Source organism: Oryx dammah, unplaced genomic scaffold (assembly GCF_014754425.2).
Source record: "Oryx dammah isolate SB20612 unplaced genomic scaffold, SCBI_Odam_1.1 HiC_scaffold_2, whole genome shotgun sequence".
Taxonomy (NCBI): Eukaryota; Metazoa; Chordata; class Mammalia; order Artiodactyla; family Bovidae; genus Oryx; species Oryx dammah.
In genome coordinates, this window is record NW_024070186.1 from 184,034,188 (window position 1) to 184,058,699 (window position 24,512).

Consider the following 24,512-nt stretch of genomic DNA (forward strand, 5'->3'; position numbering starts at 1 on the left):
CAGTATCTTTGGGAAAGAGTAGGGTGGGATGGGGATTGAAGACAGAGGGGGGGACAAGCGAAGATGGTGGGGAAACAGGTGGCCTGCAGTTTGGGGTGGGTAGAGGGGCTTTGGGGCCAGATGCCAGACCTGCAGACTCAGCCCCCATCACTTCGGGCCACCTGATAGGCTGGACCAACCATCCAGAAATCCCCGCCAAGGCCAGCCAGAGCCGGGCCAAGGTCAGGCCTCCCTTCCCTTTCCAGAACCACAGCTGCTGCTGGGCTCCGGGTCTCCTGGGAGGTCCACCAAGAGGGAAACACTGATGTCATGCGCCGGGAGTGAGGTCACCCTGCCTCCCCTGTTCTGCAGCCGCTAAAACCCCTACTCAGCACCCACCCAGCAGGTTCTGCTCCCCCATCCCCATTCCACAAGCTCTCTGCTGGAACCAGAAGCCCGTGCCGCCGAGTGGCCACCAGAGGGTGCCCTGTGGCAAGGCTGGGGGGCGGAGAGGTGGAGGCAGGGCTGGTCTCTGTTCCTGGAATGGGCCAGGAGGGAGGAGGAGCAAGCGGAAGGGGACCGTGTGGCGCTGGCCCAGGAGACACAGAAGACTGCCTCGGTACCTAGTTGGGCGCCCTAGGACTCTGGCTGCAGGTAGGTCCCTTCCCCCAGCTCCGCCCTTCCCGCCTTCCTCTACCCCCTGCCCCAGCTCCCTGCCAACCACCCTTCGTTTTGGCCCCTGAACTTCTCCCTCTCCCTCAAAGCCTGACCCCTTCCTTCGTGCCAAGCCCACCCCCTTATCTCGGGAACTGCAGCTGGCAGGGTCAGAGGGCAGGTAGCCTGGCCACTTGCACCCACAGCCACAGCCTCCAGAAAACGCTCCGGCCTCTGGCTCACTGCTCCGGGCGACTGAGTCAGAGCCCCCTTCTAGGAGGAAAGGGACAGCCCTTGCTGGGGCAATCGGCAGCAGGCCACCCAAGTGAGGCAGGGTGTCTTTCCCCAGCCAGGTATGGCCGACTCTGCCCAAACCCAGGAGCTGGTGTACCTGGTCACAGGTGGCTGTGGCTTCCTGGGGGAACATGTGGTCCGAATGCTGCTGCAGCGGGAACCGCGGCTCCGTGAGCTGCGCATCTTTGACCTACACCTGGGTCCTTGGCTGGAGGAGCTGAAGACAGGTGACTGGAGGGAGGGGTGGAGGAGGGACAGCAGGGGGTGGGGAGGGTGTGGACTCCCTTCTGAGTGGCGGAAAAGATGATGCCTGTTATGTCTCTCCGGCGGGAGCGGATAGGATGAATGAGTCATTAGGAAAATGTGGCTCCTGAGGGTGTGGGCCAAGCCCAGCAGCTGGCTGATGGTCTCAGCTCTGACATTGCCTCTGCCTGCCCCTACCCGCTCCCAGGGCCCGTGCAGGTGACTGCCATCCAGGGGGACGTGACCCAGGCCCATGAGGTGGCAGCAGCCATGGCCGGAGCCCACGTGGTCATCCACACAGCTGGGCTGGTGGATGTGTTTGGGAAAACCAGTCCTGAGATCATCCACGAGGTCAACGTCCAGGGTGAGCTGCTCCCTACCTGTTCTGACCGTGTCCTTAGTACTCCCTGGCCCATGGCCTGATCTTGGCTGTTTTTTCGCTGCTCCCTTTTTGACCCTGACCTCTATGATCACCCTGTGACGATCTGTCCCTTCTGCCCCTGTGGTGGCAGGCCAGTCCTCTGACCTCTGTGGTTCTCCCCAGGCATGTGTCCTCGTCCAGTGTTGGGATGGGGAGGGGAAGAGGCGGATGGGGAGGAAGCTTCAGTTTGGACACACAGCCCCCTACCTCCCTCAGGCACACAGAATGTGATCGAGGCTTGTGTGCAGACTGGAACACGCTTCCTGATTTACACAAGCAGCATGGAAGTTGTGGGGCCCAACATCAAAGGCCAGCCCTTCTACAGGTGAGCTGAGGCCCCCATAGTCCTTCCAGGGCCCCACCTCCCCTCAGCATTAAGAATCTTCCCTCTCCCCCTACTAGGGGCAATGAGAACACCCCCTACGAAGCCATACACCGACATCCCTATCCTTGCAGCAAGGCCCTAGCTGAGCGGCTCGTCCTGGAAGCCAATGGAAGGGAGGTGAGACTCGAAAAGATGAGACGTGGGAGATGGGGCTGCCTGGCAGAGGCAGAACCAGAGCCTGTGGGCTTTTTTCTTTCCTTCTGGCCACACTGCATGGCATGTGGGATCTTATTTCCTTAACCAGGGAATTGAACCCTCACCCCCTGCAGTGGAAGGGTGGAGTCTTAACCACTAGACCTCCAGGGAAACCCCTGGGTTTTTTTGTTTGGTTTGGTTTTTGCTTTTGTTTTTCTCACCATGGGCTCCTTTGCATCCTGCCCTGTTTTCCTTCCCTCTCAAAACCGAAGGGACCAGGGCGGAAAACACACCAGATCCTTGGTCTGAGCAGGGCGTGCCTTTTTTGCCCCCAGGTCCTGGGGGGGTTGTCCCTAGTGACATGCGCCCTGCGTCCCACTGGCATCTACGGCGAAGGGCACCAGATCATGAGGGACTTCTACCACCAGGGCCTGCGCCTGGGAGGCCGGCTCTTCCGAGCCATTCCAGCATCTGTGGAGCATGGCCGAGTCTACGTGGGTGAGGCCCGGGCTGGGTGGTGGGGGAGGCTAAAATAAAACAGGGCAGGACTTGCGTGGTTCTCAGAAGTGGGGGTGTTATATACTCTAGCTAAAAAAGGACGGTTTATACATGGGCCAGAGCAGACTCTGATATGTGGGCCTTGTCTTCACGGGCCACAGAGGAAACAGTATCCTTGTGAGTGGGGAAGGCTGACATAAACACCAAGTCATAGGCTGAAAGTGTTGCAGTTTGGGGGGTAGCATCTCCTCAGGAGAGAAGGGGGAGCATCTCCCCAGGACCAAGAGATGAAGGAACTGTATCCATACAGGCTGGCCTGGGGGAGCACCTGGCTAGGCAGCCTTCAGCAGGGCTGTAGTGACGTGGGCGGTATCTATGCGGACCCGAGAGGGTGGCTTGTTCATGCACTGGCCCAGGAGACAGCAGCATCTATGTGGTTATCAGGGCACTCAAGGACATATCCCGCCCCCCATTCTCTCCTCGGCACCCCCGCCCCCACCCCCACAGGTAATGTGGCCTGGATGCACGTGCTGGTGGCCCGGGAGCTTGAACACCGAGCTGCCCTCATGGGCGGCCAGGTGTACTTCTGCTATGACAACTCGCCCTACAAGAGCTATGAGGACTTCAACATGGAGTTCCTGGGTCCCTGCGGACTGCGGCTGGTGGGCACCCGCCCACTGATGCCCTACTGGCTGCTGGTGCTCCTGGCCGCCCTCAACACCCTGCTGCAGTGGCTGCTGCGACCGCTGATGCTCTACGCGCCCCTGCTCAACCCCTACACACTGGCCGTGGCCAACACCACTTTTACCGTCTGCACCGACAAGGCTCGGCGCCATTTCGGCTACGAGCCCCTCTTCTCCTGGGAGGAGAGCCGGACCCGCACCATCCGCTGGGTGCAGACCGTGGAGAGCTCAGCCTAGCGACGGTGCAGCTGGGCCCAGAGCCTGGCGTGGCACTGCATCGTTGGGTCCCAGAGCCCTCAGACCCTGGTAGGGAGGGCAGGCTGAGCCAGAAGAGGGGCCTGATGCCAGATTGGTGGTCCCAGAGCCCTGCACCTTGGAATCCAGAAGCCTTGAGCTTGTGTCTTAATGTCCCTAAGTTCTAGGGCAGGGTTTGGAGGCAGGCGTGTCTGTGTCTTCAATCTCAACTCAGGCCTCATGGCTGCTTAGTAAGGATCTGACCGCCCTGATGTTCTCAACGACGACATCCCATTTCTGGCTTTCCGAGCAGAAAGTGGGTGGAAGGCCTGCAGGCCCTCATTGCTGGCTCTTGGATGTCCTTCGTGATCCTAAGGCCTGGTTTCAGAGTGAAGACACTCTCTTAACTCTTCCCACCACCTTGGTCCCTGCTTGGGGGTCACAGTCCCATGATTTTAAACATTTATTACCTTTAGACATTTATCTTTCAATACTCATCAATAAAGGCTGAGGAAGTCTGTGTATTTTTCTCTTCTTGTCCCCTACTCTGCCTGAGGTTGCCCCAGTAATGCATACCTGTCCAAGCCCTGGATTAAAACTCCTCTGAGCCTGTGCCCATCCGCCCGGCCAGCACGCCCCCCCACCTCCCACCATGTCTCTCCCGCTCCCACGGCGCCCGTCCCGCGTGGGGACAGAAGGAAGTGAGCACACAGCATCCCGCTGTTGGATTAGTTGCTATTTCTCCCGTCCCACAGGGCCCGACCCGGCCCGGGGTGGAGGTGGGGGCTCTGGGGACAGGACATGCAGGGCGAGGGCGGGGGGCAGAATTTTCCTGTATTTTATCCATTTGCAACTTGGTCACCAATAGAGAGAAATGGGACTCTGAGGGCTAACAGGAGAGGATGGCCTGGCTCTGGGCCCCCAGCCAGGCCCCAGGAGTCCTGTCCCCTCCGGGGAGGAGAGGGAAAGAGCTCTAGAAACCAACGGAGAAACAGAAGGGGCAGGGGCTCATGTCAGCAAACACGGCTACGTCACGTGACACGCCAGCGACACAGAAACACGCCAACGTACACACGGTTGCACAGCAGGCAAGGGGGGGGTACGGGGGGGGGGAGGAGGGAGCCGGGGGCCACCCATCTTGTCCTCTGCGGGGCAGGCTGGGGTTGGGGCAGGGTGAATGCATAGAACACATCATGTACACACGCTCAAAGCGTGGCAAGAGCGTGCATCAACCCACAGGCACATGGGATGGACACGCAGTGTGCTTCGTGAAAGGCAGGGCTAGGGAGAAGTGGGGAGGGGAAGCAGCGAGCCCTGGCCAGGCCCAGGACCACCCATGGGCACACAGGGGCTTGATGGTGGTAGGGGCTTGGCGGGCAGGTGGGAAGCACACACTCGTCTGAGAACATGCAAGAGACACCAGCCCCCAGACAACAGTTCCAGGACACGCACGGACACAGCAGCCAACAGGCAAACATCCTGTGGTGGGTGGGACTTGGAGAAGTAGACCCTCAGGGATCCATTGGTCCATCTGAGGCCCAGAGATGGGCAGTTACAGACCTAATGCCACTCAAGGAGGCAACAGCATTTCTCCAGCCATGGCTCCAGCCTTCTCCTCGTGGCCCCAAGGCCGTAGGAATTCCGGAAACACCTGGGCTGAGAGGGTATCCTGGCTGGGTGGCCGGAAGGAAAAAGGGTTGGGTCGGGGGTGCTGGGGCCTGCTCTGACGTCCCCAAAGAAGCCTGAGTGTGAGCAAGGGGGCTACAGTCAGATCCGGGGGCAAACTTCCTGTCCTGACAAAGGGCACTGTGGGAATGGACAGGCAGGCGCCCCTCCAGGGGACAGCCCACCTTAGGGGTCCCGTGCATCTATGGGCCATACACACAGGCAGGGCCCAGCCAGGTAGGGAGGAGATTGGCTATGTGAGCTGGGGCTGGGGCGGGGTAGAGTATTACGTTCCAGAAGGTCACAACTGCATTGTCTCTCTCACGCACACACACTTCACATGAAGAGGGCCTCCAGGAAACCACGTGTACACACACCAAAGTCCTCCACCCTGTGCACACGTATGTTCCTGGGCCAATGGAGTGGGAGGCTTCGAACACTGTTCTCTGCCCATGTACCCCTCGCCCACCTGCCACCCAACGCACAAATCCACCCATGCATGTGTTGTCTACGCAGCAAGGGAGGAGCTGGCCCCTTCCTCACCATCACAAACCCGGGCCCGTGTCCCACTCTGACTCACCCTGTGGGCCAGCTGCTACTGGTGACACTGCAGCAGGAGTCATGTCCAGGGAATGGGTCCCATGACTCAGCCCACTCCAGTACGTCTGAAATAAGCAGTTCCCTAACCCCAAAGGCCAGCGCGTCAGGCGGGGTGGTAGGGACCATCGCCGGCCTCTTTTCGGTTCTGAGGTAATTCTCAGGAACGTTCTCATTCTGAGAGCCTGGGGCAGCCCCTGCCATTCCCCTGTCAGTAGCGTTTCCCACCAACAGCCTTTCCAGGAGACACTCGTGTGCCCCGGTGCCAACCTCTACAGGCTTCGTGCTGGTGTCAGCATGCACTGGGCTCCTGTGTGCATGTGTGTGTGCCTGGGTGTGGCCTCATCCCCGTGGCAGGTAGGAGACACTGAGGTGTCCCAGCTTCTACACGTCCAGGCCTACGTGACAGAGAAAGATAAGCATGTGGGCTTGTGTGCACAGGGGCTTGGACCACGCAGGGCAGGAAGCGGCCATTGCACAACGTTGATGGAGGCACGTGTGGCCACACCCAACAGCAGCCAGCAACTCTGGGGAGAGAGGGAGTGAGCAAATAACCTGGATCAACAAACTTGGACGGGGCACAGGTCCTTGCAGGTGAACGGATGTGGGTATCATACACAGGGGGGCAGAAACACACTATGTAGAAATCCTCTACAGACACATACACACACACACTTGCAGACGTACTCGAGATAGCGTAGAAATATAGATTCCTGTGCCCATCCAAAACAGGTGTCCCATGCAAAACGTAGAGGGTTCTATCCCAAGAGAACACCTACTGACACTTTAGACACAGCCTAGATATGCACACGCTCACACACACACACACACGTCCCTCACGTCACCTGCCGGGGAAATGCACGCAGATATACAGGCTAAGCTAGATTATTTACACGTGTATGTGTCCACTTGCTTGCCTCGGCTGAGCCCCACACGCACACACGTGCTCCCTAGGACACAGGCCAGCCCCGGGGGTGACTAAGCCAGGAGGGTTGGCTCCACACCACGCTGGGGTGTCTGCCACGACCTGTGTGTACTTGGACCAACCTGGATCCTCAGGAAATGAGTGTGAACCTCTGCACACATACAACCTGCCCCATTTGTAGCAGACTCAGGGGAAGGAGGCATGTCAAGGGAGGCGGTGCTGTTACATTGGATTGAAACACTCAAACACAAAATTCCATGGACACAAACTGTGTATCCATGGATCTGTGACCACACACACACACACACACACACACACACAAAACCCTGTTTACAGAAGACAGAAGAGTGCGGCTCAGTGGGCTGCTGTGTCACACCCGGCCATAGTCCACACAACAACCCAGAGGAAGGGGGAAAGCTCGGACAACACACGGACTTGAGGTGGGGGGGCAAGAAGGGTGATCAGGTGCTTGTACACACAGCTACACACGTACACACACGCACACACGCTGGGGTGTCCACACGTCTCGAGCATGTGCCGGCGGCATGCATGTTGGTGTGCATGTGTAATCACGCCTGCTGCTATCTACGTGCGGGGGCGAGGGTGGTCCATGGTCGGGGGAGGTCCAGGGACTCCAGGGTCTGACGGGCGGTAAAGGTTAAGGGGGGCTGCCTGTGTTGAGGGTGAGCCTGGAGCAGGGGATGGAGTGAAGGGGCGGTGGGGGTATTGCTCCCGATGTGGTGGGGGAAAGGTCTGGGAGGGTGGGGGGGCCTACAAGCCCAGCGTCCCCCCAATGGATGACGCCAAGACCACCCCCAGCACCACACAGCAAATGATTATCATGATTTTCTTCTGCAGGCAGGAAGGCCGAGGGGAAGGGAGGAGACAGGGAGACCGAGAGATAAAGACAGACAAACCGACAGACGGATGGGGAGGACGGTGTGAGGGAAAAGAAGAGGGGAGAGAAAACAGAAAAAAAAAGGAAGAGGTCAGAACCCGAGATAAGGCCTCTGGCGGGATTTCATCACTCAACTCAGCCCCGGCCTGAGCCCAGCCCCACCCGCTCGGCTTCAGCCCACCTGCTCCACAGGCCCACCCGCCCCCGCTCACCCTCCGGGCCTTGCTCTGATATTTCACAGCTTTCTTGGTGTCAGACACAGCTCGCTCCACGTAGTCCACGGAATGTTCCACATTGTACTCAATGCGGTCAATCATTTCGCCCTGCGGAGGAGACATGCATGGGACGGGGTGGGAACTGGGGCTGGAAGAGGGGACGCTGGGGGACCCGGGCGAGGCTCCCCGAGGCAGTACCTGGCTCTCCACCAGCATGGCCATGTCCACAAACATGTCATGCAGCTCACGGATGCTGGTTTCCAGTTTGATGATCTCGTTGTGCCTCGTCTCGATTTCGTTCAGCGCCTGCTTTGTCATCTGCGAGTCCATTTTGATCTAGGGTGATGGGGGCGGGAAGGGTGAGTTTTGGTGGGTGGGGGGGAGCTGCAACCCCTTCACTCCCAGAAAAGCATCTGGGTTCAAATCTGGCTGTTGCTTACTAGCTGTAACTGTGGATAAAGTTTTTAACTTCATGGAGTTTCAGTTTCCTCACCTAGAAAACTGATACTAACGGTGCCTGCCTCACACGGTGGTGTGAAGATTGAGTGACTATGTGCATATTGATTAGAATAGTACCGGGCACACAGAAACCACTAAAGAGACGTGTTAAAATACAAAAAGTAAAACTTGGGGACTTCCCTAGTGGCCCAATGGCTCAGACTCTGTGCTCCCAATGCAGGGGTCCCAGGTTCGATCCCTGGTCAGGGAACTAGATCCCACAGGCCATAACTGAAAGATCCTGTGTGCCACAACTAAAGACCCAGTGCAACCAAATAAATGTATATATATTTCAAAAAGCCTTTAGCACACACCAGGAAGGGAGATGGGGGTCCTGGACCCCCACTAGGATTGGGGGCCACCATCTGGTCAATGGTGGACACGGTAACATAATCAGGTATACTGCCCCCCTACAAAAGCCAGATCACTCATTTTCCAAACCACTCACTGTTTAGAAAGCCACTCGTCTGCTCTAAAACCCTCCAGGGCTTCCCACTACCCAAAGTCTACACACCTTTTACTTTAGCAATCAAGATCCCATCTTCCTTTCTGTCCTTATCTCCCCAAATCATAAGAGCCCACATCATCCAATGGCTCTTTGGCAACTGGTCCACTCTCCCTGTCTTTATTCAGTCTGTCCTCTTTGTCTGGAATGTCGTTTGCCCATCTTCCCGTGTCCAAATGCTCCTTGTCTCTTAAGGTACACAGCTCAATGCCACTTCCCCCAGGAAGCCTTCCCTGACCCTAGAAGTGAATACTATTTTAGGGCCCATTTGCATCCTGTTCAGCCTTCAGGCAAGGTACTGACAACCCTGCACCACAATGATGGTGGGTCAGTTGGCAGGGATCAGCTCTATATCCTGAGAACCACTCATCAGTTTTCCCTCTACTCTCAGGCAGACTGACAGACATCCTGGGCAGAGCTGTCTGGGAGGGCTCCAGGCTAACTGGCCCATGAGCAATTTTCTCAAAGCTAATTTAACAAAGTCAATTCTCTAAATAACAATTTGCTGAAAACTGCTAGACAATCAGTAAACAGACTTTAATCCTGGTCTAGAAACCTAAACCAGAGTCATTCTGCCACCCACCAGAAGCCGAAAGAGAGCCAGAACCTGTCAGCCAGGGCAAAAGTCGAGAAAGAGAAAGAAGAACTACAGTGGTAGAGGTACAGCTGGGGAAAGTCCATCTATTTCACATATAAGACGGCAAGGGCAAAACTTCAGCAAAACTAAAACTAGGTTTTTTTTTTTTTTATTTTAAATCTTCAAAACGTAGGCAAATTAGTCACTTGGTGAAATGACCTGTGTCACTAGGGAGAAGTGTATCCTAGTACTGAAGAGTCATGACTGGACTGTATCCTTGCTCTGCCTCTAGTTGTGTGACCTCGGCAAGTCATTTAAGCTCTTTGTTTAAATTTGGGTCAGATTTCCTCATGTGTGAAATGCAGCTGCCTCAGCGGCTTGTGGTGAGGTGTAAAGGAGTTTAGTAGGTACAGTGCCTACAACAGCACCCGCTCCCGTCTGCCATTTTTATGAGGGTGCCTTTCTGCTCAGCCCCCATGGAATTCCCCAGTTCCAGATTCAGACTTCCCGACGCTTGGGATTTCAGGGTGGACTTAGGACCTTGAGTTCAGCCTAAGCCTGGGGAGGAATGATGAATACTCTGCAAGTACAGACCCCACCCCTACGCGGGGCTCACATCGTCCGTGAAGATGGCCAACTTCCCACTCTCCAGCATGTCTTCCAGTTCTTCGTTGGTTGTGGTCCTTCCGGCTGTGGGGAGAAAGGGCTCTCTGTTCAGTGACTGGGCCAGCCTGGGGGGCCTAAGGTGAGGGGACCCCGGAGCCCACCCTCCCGCCTGGCCTACGGCCCACCGAGGGGAAGGGCCTGCCTGGAAGGAGTACGCGATGGCGGGAGTGGGAGGGCTGGGGGTAGGGGGTGTCACACGCACTGATCTCCAGCTGCCGCTGGATCCGGTCCTTGCAGCGGTCCCGGTACTTGGACTGGGTCGCGTTGTATTCAGTCATTACTTCCACGAACTTCCGGGAGAGTGTGGAGTGCTGCGGTGGGGGTACAGACACATTAGGAGGCAGGGAGCAGAGACCGCGGAGGGATGGAGTGGGCAGATGGGATTGAGGAGGCCTATGGCCCTTTCTTCAGCTCGGGCCACGATCCCAACCCCTCATAATAGCGCAGTTCCTTAGCCCCAGTACCTCCATCCTACGCCCAAACCGACCAAAGCGGCCAGGCGAGAGCACGGAGTCGTAGCGCGTCCCGCCCTCCCCATAGCCCCGCTCCGCCCCGACCAGTCTCCTCGGAGTCGCCCCATACCTGTGCCTGCTCTGGGCCGCCCAACCCCAACAGGCAGGGCTCCGGCCTGGACTCCTCCCCTGCCAGGTCCCTTCTGCTTTGGTCCTGGCCCTGACCCTGACCGTGCCTGGCCGCTGCCTCCTACCTGGGTCTTGCGGATGCGCAGGTCCGCAGAGGATCGATTCAGTCCCTCCTCCTGTTCAATGCTTTGTTCGATCGCTGTGGGAAAGAAGACGCAGTGACGGGCGGGCGGGAGACCCCGGGCGCGTGGGGCGGAGGCTTGGGACATATGAAGGGGTCGACATCCTGAGGCAGGCCGCAGGCCTGTGAACAGGGTCACACCCAGGCAAGGGCAGGCAGTAAAGACTGCAGGGTGGCGAGGCAGGAGGCCGGCGGATAAAAGGACCAAGGTTTGAGGGGGCCTGGAAGGCAAGTAGGAGGGGAGATTGAGCGTCAGTTGGTCACCAGACAGAGTGGGGCTATTTGTTCTGATGGAGAGACTGGGTCTTTGAAAGTTTGTAACTCCTGCCCAGTCTCCCAGTCAACATCCTCTGTATGAATGGGAGTGGAGGGTACTCTCTACTTTTTGCAACCTCAGCAAAGGGTCAGAAACCCATCGTGGGACTTTTCCGGTGGACTGAAAGGAGTTTCAGGCGGGTCAGGTTCTACTGGCCGCCCTTTCCTTGGAAAATTCCAGGGTAAGCAGATGGATGTTCCAACAGAGAAAACAGCTCTCCTCCTTCCCAGGTAGCACTAGTGGTAAAGAACCCACCTATAGATGTAGGAGACATAAGAGATGTGGGTTCGATCCCTGGGTCAGGAAGATCCCCTGGATGAGGGCGTGGCAACCCACTCCAGGATTCTTGCCTGGAGAATTCCATGGACAGAGGAGCCTGGGGGCCTACAGTCCATAGGGTCACAAAGAGTCGGAGATGATGGAAGAGACGGACATGACTGAGCGCACGCACACACACTGTCTTAGAAAATGATCCCTGTGCCAGGAATCCCCACTGCTACAGGACGTTCTGGAAAAGCACACAGATTAACTGGGATTGCTGCTTCTCGATCATACACTCCCCACACTTATTCAGATTTCCTATAAAGGAGCTTGTGAGTAAAATCAGCTGGGCTCCGGAAATGCAGGCTGAATGAAACACAGGCCCTCTCAAACAGGGAAAAGCCTCCAGGCCATTCCTAAGAACACTGCTTCACTGTTCCTGGCAGCGGTGGAGGTATGAGGATGGATGGCACCCCAACGCTCCCCTGCCAGCCATGGCGGGCCAGTGAATGAGTGACATCTCTGTTCCAGCTGCTACAGGAAAAGTCCAGAAACACATACCCAAGGATGTTGGAATCGCTGGCCTTAGACTGGGACCCTATTGTCAGACTTGGGGCTGGGGTCAAATCCCGGAGGAAGGGATCCTTTAATAAGGTCTCAATGACTTCTTCCAGCAATCTTGGGAGTTCAGTGATAGCAGTCCAGATTTCAGACTAGAAACTGAGATTGAGATGGAGAAAACAACCCATTCGAGGTCACAGACAAAGCCAGAGGTCATGGCACCACAGAGCTCGAGAAAGATGGAGAAGACTCTCTTTTTCTGGAGCTCTGAAAGGTCGGCTTCTCTGAGGCATTGCCACTTTTCCTAGCTTCTTTCTTGGCTATTTCTGAAGTCCTAAGCCATACAGCCCTCCTCATGGTCTCATGGATGCTAGGTCGCTTCAGTCATGTCCAACTCTTTGGACCCTACGGACCGTAGCCCGCCAGGCTCCTCTGTCCATGAGATTTTCCAGGCAAGAATACTAGAGTGGGCTGCCACACCCTTCTCCAGGGGATCTTCCCAACCCAGGGACTGAACCCATGTCATGGTCTTATAGAGTGTGTTAATGTCAGAGTTCCATAGGCTCAACGAAATCGCTGAGCACAGTGATTTTTAAACTGTGTTCCATGGATCCCTGCTTCTGAGAAGGAACCTCAGAGGTGGCTGTTCCCAGGAGTGATGGGAAGCCAGGTGCATAGGGCTCTGGGACTCCCACCCCCCGGTCAGCCAGAATAGTCTGACATTTATGTGTTGTATATAATGGAATTTGGGGTGAGATTTCACTTAGGAAAAAAAGATTTTGCTACCCCCCCAGAAAAAAGGAAAGAAAAATGAACAAACTCCACCCCCCAGCTTAGAAATTGCTTCAGTAGTTCTTACTGTACTGATAAGGAAGCTGAGGGTAGGGTACCTGTCCAGAATGAGTTAATGATGGAAGTGGGCTCCCTCTGTCTGGATTTGCAATCAGTGAGCTCCCACTTTGGATCATTCTGCTTTCCAGCACACTCTCCTAAGTGCAAAGGGCTTACAGACCAGCACTAGAGGCTCACATATGACCTCCTGTTGAATCCGGGAAAGCATGGAGTCCCTGTCCTCACCTCCCTGGACCAAGGTCATTGTGTTCAGGGCCAGACATCTGACATGACTCCTTTCCCCCCAGAGCCCAGCAACGTGCCTCAGACAGGGGAGTGCTTGGCAAGTGTTTTCTGATGCTGAATTACCAGGAGCACATAAATTAACATCATGGTAACGCTGCTGAATTCCCCTGGCACCAACAGACAAGGAGGTTCCCAACCCACAATGCTTTGGGGGAAGGTGGTTATTACCAGCACCCAAGTCCTTAAATTAGAGTGGATACATGAGCATTTGGCAAGTCCCTCCTGCAAGCTTGCCAGCCCCCTGGTGTCAGCCACACAGTCCAATCTGTCTTGAGCTAAGGATACCAATTCAGAAGCATTTGCTGAGCCCACCTACTGGGTGCTGAGCGTTGTGTCCGGCACCTGTTCGGGAGAAATGAGGCCTCTGTGAAACGAAGGCCACCTGGAAGACTGTATTTTCTCAGCAGACCTTGTTGTTGATGGAACCAGCAGAGCTCAGATGCCGATTTGGACAGAAACCCTCCTCTCTCTCATTTCCCTGTCCTGTCTGTATCTTTCTCTGTGGAATCTGGAGCAAATCGGAAAATCTGGGATTTTATGCCTTCTCACTGTTTAGGAATTTGACTCCTGGAAGTTTATAGATATTTGTCATGGTTTAGTCCAATGGAAGGCAGACTTGTTTCCCTCCTTGGTCAGGGGATGGCATTTCTCACCTTTCAACTTGGATCGAACCTTGTTGGCCGTCTTCTTGATGTCTGTAGTGAGGTCCTCCAGCTCCTGTTTTGTCTCTGAGGGAGAGGCAAGGGGAAGAGAGGGATGGGTGAGACATTTGGGTGGGACCCCAGCCTCCTTCTGCCCCCAGCTCCCAACTACCCAGCAGTAGCACTTACTCTCATCCGGATTGGGGGCGGCCAGGATGGCACTGTGCTGTTTTTTCACTTGTTCCACATCCTCTGACAGCTTCTCAATGCAGCCCCGGATCTCTTCCACCTGGGGCAGCAAATTGGCTATACCCAGCCAAGTCGTCGGGCCAGACAAAGGGATTCGGGGGGGGGGGTGCTCAGTCAGGGTTCAGGGAAATGGGCCAGACCCAGAGGGGTTGGTAAAAGGCCAAGGGAATGGAGGAGTAGAGAGAGGGATGGGGGTGCGGGGGGCCAGGAAGAAGGCAGGTGTGGGCTGGGGGTCAGGTTCTGTTACCTGTTCAAAGAACTCATCCATGAAGTGGTCTCGGTCCACATGGACCACTTCTTCCTCATCATCGCTGTCTTTCGCCTGGGAGGCAAAGAAAGGCAGGATCTGTGAGCAGTCCTGATGCTCCGAGCTCTAGGCTCAGGGCGCGGGTCCTGGGAAGGGTCACATGAAGGGCGCCCAGAAGTCATAACAAATACTGAGTGTCTTGTGGCACAGGGTCCCGGAGGCCGGGTGACTGACAGCCCAAAGGACACCTTGGAGGGAATTAGCCAAAGGCACCCTTACTGGGTAGAAGTGGTCCTGAGAGCGCTGTCACCCTGGAGGCGGGTGGCGCTCTGGACAGATGCTTTATCCAACCAGTGTGGAAGCATTTCCATATTGTAAAAACTGGCCAAATGTCAGCCTAGCAGTAACTGGCTCTGGGCTGCGAGAAGGGGTCTGACGTGGAGTCCCGGGAGCCTGATCCCCGCCACCATGCCCCCAGCCACTCCCGCCAGGCTTCACTGTGTTCCCTTCTCTTCCCCTCCAGCCTCCAACGCGACCGGCCATGTCCCCTAGGCAAGGTCACTTCACTGCCAGTGGCGGGCATCAAGTTAAGCAAGCACAGTCAGGCCCGGGGAGGGCTGGATGCGAGACACAGAGAGCACCCCGACCTTCCTCCTCCCACCCACTCTCACCCCTCCCCGACTTTCCTCCGTGCAGTCACTTGCTTTCATCCAGCCTCTTCCAACTTCACACCCACCTACTCTCCCTTGCTTGGATTTCCCAGTTGCAACCTGCAGCTGCTCAGCCCTCCACCCCCAGGGCTCAGAGACACAAAGGGATTCGCCCTCCCACACCGCCACCGCGGCCACCAGACAGGCCAGTGACAGAGACAGAAGGGCTGACACAAAGGCACACAGAAATAGGCCCCCTGACACCCACACAGAGCTGCACTGACATGCTGACGCTCACCCGCACACGGGCCCACAGCAGAGCTGCCTTCTGAACATGTGGACACACAGACGTGCAGAGCTCACCACCCCCACGCCCCCTGGGACATTGGGGAGGGCCCCCTGGGGCTGTGCTCCCAGCCTCTCTGAGCCTCAGGTTCGCATGCTCACTCAGATCTAGGAAGGAGGAAAGGGGGGCAGGGAGGGCTCCCCAGTGCTCCACACTCCCGACTCAAGACCCTGCTTGGGACAGAAGTCTGAGGGCCAAAGCTGAGCCCATTAAACTTAATTACATCTGGAGCCCTAATCGGCCTCCACAGAAATTTAAACAGAGTTCACCCTGATTTCCAGAAAAAAAAAAAAAAAAGCCAAGACTCAGACAGAATCTCACGACCAGAGCCTGAATGAAATCAAGACAGGAGCCAAAAGTGTCTAGCAGGGGATGTTGCCAGATGAGATCGAAAGAAGAGAGCTCGCCCAGAACCTCGACAGGGTCCCAGCAGACCGCAGACAGGACCCGACAGAAACCAGACAGCTCAGACCCAACCAGACTCACGCAGACAGATCGCAGACAGCTGAGATCGAACCTAGACAGAGCCAGATGGGAGCTAGATGCGATCTAGACAGCTGGTTAACTTGGAATCAGAGAGCCCTGACAGCACAAGGAAGAGACCAATGGAGACGTCCAGCTAGACCCTCTCGAAGGCACCCCAGCTTTCCACCAAAGCCTGGCTTAGATGGTCCCCAGGGATCCTCCCCATGCCATGTCAGAGAATGGGCTCAGCACTTCCATTTCATCTCCAAATATCTCCCAGGAAAGGGGGGCTCCTCTTCTTGGCCCACAGCTGCCCCCAGAAGGAGGGGTGGTACCCGGTGGGGCTTGGGGACCCTGAGAGGACTTCTGGCTCTTCAAGCCTCCAGCTGACCCGGAACTACACCCGCAGACCTTGGCCCCAAGAGGCTCTGGGCTGCTTGGCTCATCTCTGAGGACTCACCGGCCTCCCATGAGGTGCTAGCCTCAAAAAGCCGGCTGCCCCATGAAGGCATGTTCCTTCTCTGCCTTCAAGCACTTGGCCTGCAGCCTGGCTGCCCACGAGTCACGAGGCCTCTCGCTGGCCCAGGTGTCTGGAAACTTTCCTGTTCTTTCCCCCGCCCCATGCTGACTTTCTGTGCGTCTTAGTTCCCCACCAGGGAAGCCCAACGCTGACTTTAGACTTCCTCAAGTCTCATCTCTTTCCCTCTCTCCTGTGATCCCTAGGGCCAGGTCCCGGCTGCCTGTTTACTTGCCCTTGAGAGAGGAGGAAAGGTACAAGCCCCAAGGATGACTTAGTTGGTACACTAATTACAGGCAACTGAGAGCTAAACTCCTCTCCAGTTTCCAGACGCTTCTCCATCTATAATCTCGTCTGATCCTTACCACCACAGCCCTCGAAAAAGCTGTCCCCATTTCACAGATGAGGGAACAGGAGGGCAGAGGGGGAAGAGGACATGGACTTGCTCAAGGGCACCCAGGCTGAAGGGCTGGGAAACCAGAGGCGTAATCTAAGACATACCTCCTCCCAGACCCTCTTCTGTGGCTCAAGGCCGCACTGCCTACTACCGGCCACTCCACCACCAGAGGGTTCCCTTCTCAGGTGCCCTCCTGACAAGGCCCAATCTGGGCAAAGCTCTGCGCCCTGAAAACCTAGCAAAATATTAGCATCTGAGAGCGCCTTTGGCCTTGGTCTTGCATTCTTGTTATCTCATTTAATCTTCACTGAAATTTTTCAGTTGACCATTGGTCAGAGAAAGCTCATGAAAGTGTTAGTCGCTAAGTCGTGCCCGACTGTTCGCAACCCCGTGGACTGTAGCCTGCCAGACTCCTCTGTCCATGGGATTCTCCAGGCAAGAATACTGGAATGGGGAGCCATTCCCTTCTCCAGGGATTCTTCCTGACCCGGGGATGGAACCCAAGTCTCCTGCATTTCAGGCATACTCTTTACCATCTGAGCCACCAGGGAAGCCCAGTTATGGCAAATGTTTACACAGCATTTGATGATGTGCTAAACGCTGTTCTAAGCACACTGCCTTTATTTATCCATTTCATTCTCACAATAGCCCCCTTTTATAGGTGGGGAAACTGAGTCACAGAAAGGCAAACACGCTTGCCCAGGTCAGCAGCTGGAGGGCTACACGCCTTCTTCCCTCTGAGCTTCAGTCTCTGCATTTGCTGAACGGCAACAAAGTCAAGAAAGTAAAAGTGTTAGTCGCTTGGTCGTGTCCGACTCTTTGTGACCCCATGGACTGTAGCCCGTCACGCTCCTCTGTCCATGGGGATTCTCCAGGCAAGAATACTGGAGTGGGTTGCCATTCCCTTCTCCAGGGGATCTTCCCACCCCAGGGATCGAACTCAGGTCTCCTGCACTACAGGCCGATTCTTTACCGTCTGAGCCACCGGGGAAGCCCGAGTCCTCCCTAAATGGTGGGCTGGAGGAGGCAATGAGACCACCAGGCAGGAAGAAAATGCCAGATGCTGCCAGAAATAATTACTGCTCAGGGAGGGTTGGTTGGTACCCATTGCCTTTCCCCTGTTACAGATGAGGAAACAGGCTCAGAGAGGTTGCCTGACCCTGCCTAAGACTTCACAGCAAATAAGGTCAGAGATGAACTGAAGTGAATTTAGCCCCTGAACTGTCTGGTGCTTAATCTCAGGCTCTTTCCCTCCTGTCCCTCTGTTTCTTCCTGGCCCCTAAAGACTTGTCTCTGCTGTGTCCTCAGCACTGCTGAACTCCTGTGGCTGGGATAGAAAACCAGGAAGAGGTGCCAGGCTGCAGGAAGAGCCCAGACAGGAAGCCAGATGTTTTAGCCTCCATTCAACTTGCTGGGTGACTCTAGGCAATTCACGGCCCCTCCCTGGGCCCTGGCTTATCTGTGAAATGGGTGGGCCCTCCTCACTCTGAGATGTGCATACTTTTCATCATGAGCACAGCCTACATTTCTGGAAGAAGCTAACCAGCCTAAAAAGAAAACAGGCTGCAGGCAAATAAGAATACCTTGGAAAAGATGATCACACATGCCCTTATCCACCTTAGGGACAGCTGAAGCCTCAGTTTCCTCATGTGCGAACTGAAGATAAGAATTATACACATCAAACACATAGGTGTCAATAACGAGGCATTGGGCTCAGTTACAAGTGCTTTGCCTGAATGAATTTAATCTTTACAGCCACTCCATGAAGTAGATACTCTTTTTATTCCCATTTGACCAAAGAGGCAGAGAGAGATTAAGTAATTTGCCTAAGATCATACAGCTGATGGGGAGCCCACAGGGTGGGGCCTGGATTGGAGCCCTGGCGGTCTGCTCTTTACTGCCTGCCAACTCCTCAAGCGCTCAGGAGGATGAAATGGGAGAGTGTGGAAGCCCTGGGCACATTCTGGAACTGTCCTGGGGACAGGGGACATCAGATCCAAGCCTCTGGGTTCAGTCCTTCCTGATCAGAGACACCCGGGGCCCTCATGGGTGTGTCACCGGCGTGGCAACAACTTAGATGCGTGGACAGAGGGAGTGGGGCAGTGTGAGCCAGAGAGTCCAGCACGGAGGCAGACAAGAGGGTGACTAAACCAGAGGTGCAAAGAGAGTGGAACTGGGTGATAGAACAGTCCTAGAGTGGGGACTTCCCTGGCAGTCCAGTGGTTAAGACGCTGAGCTTCTACTACAGGGGCCACGGGTTCGATCCCCGAGTAGGGAACTAAGATTCTTGCATGCCGCATGATGCAGCCGAAAAAATTTAAAAAGAAGTCACAGAGTGGGTATGTGTCTGGGTAAACACATATGCATGCCCCCCCACACACAACACACACATGCTCACACCTGCTTCTCAGGGGCACATGCATCCTTTGATCTAGAGGCACCAGCCTCTCTCCACTGCACCCCCTGCTTCCGTCCATCTGTCTCCCTGACCCGGGCCTCTGCTCGATCCCAGCATCTAGTCCAGCCTCCGCACCCCCACCTCTCCCCTCTGCCTTCCCCACCAACTCCTTCTTCACGCTCCCTCTGCTCCACAGGGTCATCATTTATCTAACAAACGTGACTAATCAGTGTCCACTTCTCTCCTGGGTGCTGCGGAGAACAAGCCAGGAAGGGAGCTGACATTCCAGGGGAGGGAGACAGACCATGCAAAAGGAGCAAGACAATTTCAGACCGAGCTCCTTTTACATAGCAGGAAGGAGATAAAGTGGGAGGTGTGATAGAAATGGCCGTGGGGAAGGTTTGACATCCGAGCTAAGGCCCAGGGAGTTAACTGCACCACAACCTGGAGGACACTGAATTCAAGGCAGAGGGAACAGTGTTCAGGCAGAAGGAACAGCATTCACACAGAAGGACCAGCAGGTGCAAAGGCCCTCAAGCCAGGGGAGTTTGTGTGTCTGAATGGCAGAAACAAGCCTCATGCTGCTAGGGGCTATCAACCCATCACCCAGGGATCTCCTGGTCCCTGGTGGAGAATGTGGGGCCACTGTTTCCTTCTGCTGTATCAGGTCTGCACTTCTAAAGCATCTACTGTGCCTATCCCACCCCTGAGGGCCCTCAAATTCCTCACCGCAGGCTCCCCTCCCCCATTCTCCAGTCTCCTCAACCACCCCCACCCCCGCCTTCCCACTCCAGAACTGCCTCCGCAGGCTCTTTCCACAACACATCCCCTTGTGGCTTCGCTCTGTAACCTTTCTCTCCACCTCACTTGCTCTCTTCTTCTCCTTTTCAGCCCATCCCTGGACCCACTCCTTGGACCCTGAGACACCCATCCAGTCAACTGACTCCCTCCTGCAGCCTCCACTCCAGCCCAGCACCTCCTAGTTGCCAACCAAAGGTGCCTGGTGATGTGGAAACAGAAAACCCTAGTTCAACCCTGGCTCCACCATCAACAGCTGTATGACCTTGGGCAAGTCAGGTTACTGCTCTGGCCCTCGATGTACTCCAAAATAAATTAGGGGCCACATCTTGCCCATCCCAGGGGGCTGACGGGAAACTCAAGAGAAATAAACGAGTCAGCTGTAGAATAACATACACCCGTGGAGCAATGCTAAGCCCAGGCCTTCTTCTAGGAGCCTCTGGCATAATTTCAATCCTCAGGATAGCCTTCCAAAGCAGGTCCCATTGCTACTCCCAATTCATTCATGAAGGAAGTGAGGACCAGAGAGGTTAAGCAACTTACCAAGGTCACACAGGAGTAGCAAAGCTAGGATTTGAACCCATACAGTCTGACTCCCAAACCTGCGCCCTTGAGTGCTATGTGATAAACCCCTTGGGACCTCTTAAAGTGCTATTGGGAAAAGACTATCAGGACCCCCCAGGCTGACCTCCCCTCTTATCACTGACTTTCTGATCCCTCTCAGCCTCTCAGAGGCCCCTTTCCCAGGCCTCTCACACCCTGCCTGGCTTCTCCAGGCTTCCAGCCTCTTCATTCTCAATTCTGGTGGGGAGACCCCCACACTCCTTGCATCTGGAAGCTTTTTCCCACCCCACACATGCCCTCCTGAATCTCCAGTTTCCTGGAGCCATGACTAACCAGAGCCATCAGCATTCAGTCAGCCCCATTCACCCTTCCACCCCCGTCCCACCTCCACCACCGGCTGCCCCCAGCAGCCCCAGCAAACTGGATGCCTCCCCTTGGGGCAGGGGGTCCCTGACCCACTCAGATGAAGACTCTCATCACTGCCTTCAGTGTATCCTGCTTTGCCTCTTCCCTCCCCCTCTCTAATCACACCATGATTCCACCATCACCTCACCCCTCGCTTTCCATCTCGCTGGGTTTTGGAGACATGGCACAGTCTTGGCAACAGCAGAGCTGGGTTCAAATCCAGACTCCCTCACTTGCTAGTGGTGTGACCTTGGGCAAGTTTTAACCACTCTAGGCCTCAGTCTTTTTCACCATAAAATGAAGCAGTCTCTCAGTCTGCCTACCTTACCAGGTGAGGGTCTAATGAGATTATGGATGGCAACCTGCTTTGAATGAAAATGGGGAGAGAAGGGAAATTAACAGCATCAGTGCTGGAGCCAGCCTGCCTTTAAATAGCTGTGTGACTTTGGTCAAGTTATTTAACCTCTCTGGGCCTCAGTTTCCTCACCTGTAAAATGGGATAATGCTAGCACCAATTTCTAGGGTTGCTACAAGGATCAAAATGAGTTAATATGTATACAACACTTAGAACGGTGTCTGGCACATGAATATTGGTTATTTTTATCACTCCCATTTTCCTGATGCCTGAGTGTATAACTCAAAGTTTAATTGAAAAAAAAAAAAAAAACCAACCTTCAGAATTCCTTCTCTCAACTACCAGTTTCTCCTTCCATTTCACCTGTCAACCCATTTCTCCTAGAGGCAACAGTCACTTGCCTCCAAGCTCCTTCTTTTTGTTTTCCTATAACCTGGTTTCCCATCCCCAAACCCAGGGGGCCCTCCAAAGACAGAGCTTTTTACCCCCAGTGTTGAGACTTCTCTTTCAAAGACTAAAAAAGCAGAGACACAGGTCAACTTGGCAGACGGGAAACCCAGATTCCTGTCTGATCTTCCCATCCACTTGCTTGGTGACCTTGGGCAAATTCCTACCCATCACAAACCTGGATCTCCTCATCTGTCAAATGGGATAATAACCCAAGGGGAACAGCCAATAGCTCCTAGTCAAGTGCATCAGGCTACATCAGTTGGGTCTAGTACTTTATTAGCATAACCCCCGGGGCCCTGAGCACACCGCAGGCTGTCAGCTCTGCCTCCTTGGACCCCAGGTCATTTCTCCAATGCCCCTAGCCTCCTCTCAGTCCCAGAAACCACTCTTATCAAGCCCCCACTCCCCAGCCTCTTCCAAATGGCAGCTTTCACTGCAGACACCGTGCCACCCTCCTCCCCGTCACCCAAATCCAACTCACTGCCTGGCCGGACTCCTGGAGCCGGGCCTCTTCAGGCCTGCAGACGGCGGGCCCACGCCAGCTCACCCCTGACCGTTCAGGATGCCCCAGTTCCCCCCAGTGGGGCACAGTCCATGGCACACAACCCAGTTCCAGGGCCCTGTACACGGAACCTCCTTCCGGTCTCTCCTGCAGCCCCTTCTCCCACCTCTGGGATCACTCTCCGTCCGGCCCTGGCCTCTGGCCATCTCCTGAGGCCACCCCTTACCTCCTCATCTCTGAGAGGTGCCCCCTCCCCACGGAGAGCAGCACAAACACACATTTCATTCACTGCTCAGTTAGCATCTCAGTCCCAACCTGTGTCCTTCCCCCCGGCTGCCCCCAAATCTGGGTCCCGCTAGGCTCAGCCTGGCCCAGGAACTGCCCACATCCTCTCATTCAGCAAATCGGCCCAGCAGATGACAGCACCCTCCAGTTCTCTCCCCACACTCACTCTCTCCCATCCTCAGATGAGACCCCAGGGCCCGCCTGGGGACGTGGGGTGTCCAGGGTCCCTGAGACCTCTCCTGCCCCCAGCGTGTCTTAATGGCCTCAACCCCTTCTAGCCACTGGCCCTAAAATGCAGGTTCATTGGAGACAGCAGGTGCCTCCACATCTTGGGGCGCCCCTGCCACCAACCTCCCGCCTCATCATTTGCCCCCACGTCCCAGCACCTCCCCCACTCCACCCCCACGCGTCCCCCAATATTGGGGTCCCGCCCCCCCATTCTCCCCACCCCCAGGCTCACACTCCGCAGCTCCTGAGTCCGATCCTTCATCCTGCGACGGCTCCTCCTCCTCCTCCTTCTTCTCGTTCTCCTGTCTCTGCTTCTACTCCCTGCCTCCTGCCTCGGTTCGGGAGGCTGGAGTCTGGGGGCGCCGGGGGGGGCACCGGGGCCACTGCCTGGGGCCCGCGGGCTGGGGCGGAGTCGGGGTCGGCGGGCTGAGGGCCGGGCAGGGGCAGGGGCCTGGGCCGGGCTCGGCTCTGCCGGGGCTGCGGTGGCGATGCGGCTGCGGCACAGGCTCGGATGGAGGGATGCGGGAGAGCTGGAGCGCGGGGGAGGGGGGCGGAGGGAGGTAAGGAGGAAGGGAAGGAGGGGGGAACCAGGAGGGGGCGGGGAGCAGGGGGCATGCGCAGCGCCGGGGGCTGGGGGCGCCTGGGGGTTGTAGTCCGGGGAGGGGGACCCAGGAGGGAGGGAGACGGGAGAGGCCTAGAGGGGGGTGGGGAAGGGCAGAGCCACAGAAGCAGGGAGAGATGCGGAGAGGCAGGAGATGCGGCTGGAGGCGCAGAGATGCTGGTGTGGGGTGGGGGTGGCGGTTGGAATGGCAGAAAGAAGGGGTCAGGGAATGAATCAAGGGAACAGCCTGGGGAGCGGTGTTGTGGATCCCCTTTACACCAAGAGATGCAGATAGATTTTATATTTTATGTTTGGGAGTATCCCTGTGAGTCTGGGCAGGACCACCTCTGTGTGTGTGTCCCTGCGGGGAGCTTTCTGGACACTAGAAATAGCGAAAGTGACCCTCTAGGTGGCTTTTGTGATGCAAGGAATCAGTCAAGCCTAGCTGAGAAGGACATGGGGCTTGTTTTTCCTTTTTTGCACGACCTTCCCCACTCTAAGTGTGAGAGTCCCCGGACAACGTGGGCTTGTCTACCTCCAGGGACAGGGAGCTCACCACCTCCGGAGACCTGGCCTATCTTTAGGTGACTCTGTCAAAACAAAATTGGTCCTTGTTGGGAGGGGATTTCTGGTAACCTCAAGGGTCCAAGAACCCAGTCCTGTTCATTCATGACCACCTTTCCTCTCTCCATCTTCACGGCTTAACATCACGTCAACTTCTCTACCCCTGCAATGGGGCCTTGGCCACCAATAGGCCTCAAACCTACTTTTTCAAAGGTCCCCAGTGACCTCCTCTATGCCAGATCCATCAATTGCTCGCCAGGCCTTATCCTCCATGATCTTTCAGTGATGCATGACCCCAAGGACCCCTCTCTTCTTGACACCCTGCCCTCCTTGGCTCCCACCTGCCTCTTGCCTTCCACGCCTTCCCCTCCAAACTCTGGAGGTTGTTCCCCAGCCTCCATCCAGACCCCCAGCTTCTTCCACCTCACCTCCGCAGCAGGATTTCCTGGGCCTCCTCCCAGGGTCTCTTCTTTAGCCCCCCGCCCCCCACCTCCCCAGGTTCAGCCATGCCAACCTGACTACAATATCCACTCTATACCTGTATGCCAGATCCTCAGGGCAGCACTTACTATGTGCTTGAGCACTGAGTGAGCACCAAGAACAGACACCAAAACTGCAATCTCAGATGTGGGGACCCATAACTATTTTGAGTGAGGCCAGGGCTTTGGCACTGACCGCCAAGACTGTGGTGGCCGCCCCTTCTCCCAATGAGCCCCTTCCTGTGCTCGCCATCAAAGAGGG

General features: G+C 55.8%; 2 protein-coding genes across 4 annotated transcripts; one reads left to right on the forward strand and one right to left on the reverse strand.

Annotated features, from left to right (window-relative positions):
• Positions 1–153: 153 nt before the first annotated feature.
• Positions 154–4,046, forward strand: HSD3B7 (hydroxy-delta-5-steroid dehydrogenase, 3 beta- and steroid delta-isomerase 7). Of its 2 annotated transcripts, none has more exons than XM_040259911.1 (7): positions 154–633; positions 987–1,154; positions 1,379–1,534; positions 1,808–1,916; positions 1,994–2,093; positions 2,447–2,609; positions 3,117–4,046. In XM_040259911.1, exons 2-7 carry the CDS (start codon positions 989–991, stop codon positions 3,527–3,529), a joined length of 1,107 nt encoding a protein of 368 aa, XP_040115845.1. In that variant the 5' UTR covers positions 154–633; positions 987–988; the 3' UTR covers positions 3,530–4,046. The 2 variants fall into 2 exon arrangements, with proteins under 2 accessions (XP_040115845.1, XP_040115841.1); XM_040259907.1 differs by having other exon boundaries at positions 156–633; positions 983–1,154.
• Positions 4,047–4,241: 195 nt separating this feature from the next.
• On the reverse strand, positions 4,242–22,990 carry STX1B (syntaxin 1B). Of its 2 annotated transcripts, XR_005724362.1 has the most exons (11): positions 22,839–22,990; positions 14,247–14,321; positions 13,940–14,039; positions 13,763–13,837; positions 10,779–10,852; positions 10,275–10,383; positions 10,023–10,096; positions 8,025–8,162; positions 7,824–7,934; positions 7,005–7,565; positions 4,242–6,600 (listed from the first exon to the last, which is right to left on the reverse strand). XR_005724362.1 is itself a non-coding variant. In XM_040259929.1 (10 exons), exons 1-10 carry the CDS (start codon positions 22,866–22,868, stop codon positions 7,485–7,487), a joined length of 867 nt encoding a protein of 288 aa, XP_040115863.1. In that variant the 5' UTR covers positions 22,869–22,990; the 3' UTR covers positions 4,244–7,484. The 2 variants fall into 2 exon arrangements, 1 of the variants encoding a protein (XP_040115863.1); XM_040259929.1 differs by having other exon boundaries at positions 4,244–7,565.
• Positions 22,991–24,512: the final 1,522 nt, after the last annotated feature.

Excerpts from the sequence above, each read along its gene's own strand:
- HSD3B7 (XM_040259911.1), top strand. The coding sequence starts at position 989 with ATGGCCGACTCTGCCCAAACCCAGGAGCTGGTGTACCTGGTCACAGGT. Across the intron at positions 1,155-1,378 it reads GCTGGAGGAGCTGAAGACAG|GGCCCGTGCAGGTGACTGCC; the intron begins GTGACTGGAGGG and ends ACCCGCTCCCAG. Across the intron at positions 2,610-3,116 it reads GCATGGCCGAGTCTACGTGG|GTAATGTGGCCTGGATGCAC; the intron begins GTGAGGCCCGGG and ends CCACCCCCACAG.
- STX1B (XM_040259929.1), bottom strand. The coding sequence starts at position 22,868 with ATGAAGGATCGGACTCAGGAGCTGCGGAGT. Across the intron at positions 10,384-10,778 it reads TGCGCATCCGCAAGACCCAG|CACTCCACACTCTCCCGGAA; the intron begins GTAGGAGGCAGC and ends CCCCCACCGCAG. Across the intron at positions 7,566-7,823 it reads ATCAGAGCAAGGCCCGGAGG|AAGAAAATCATGATAATCAT; the intron begins GTGAGCGGGGGC and ends TCCTGCCTGCAG.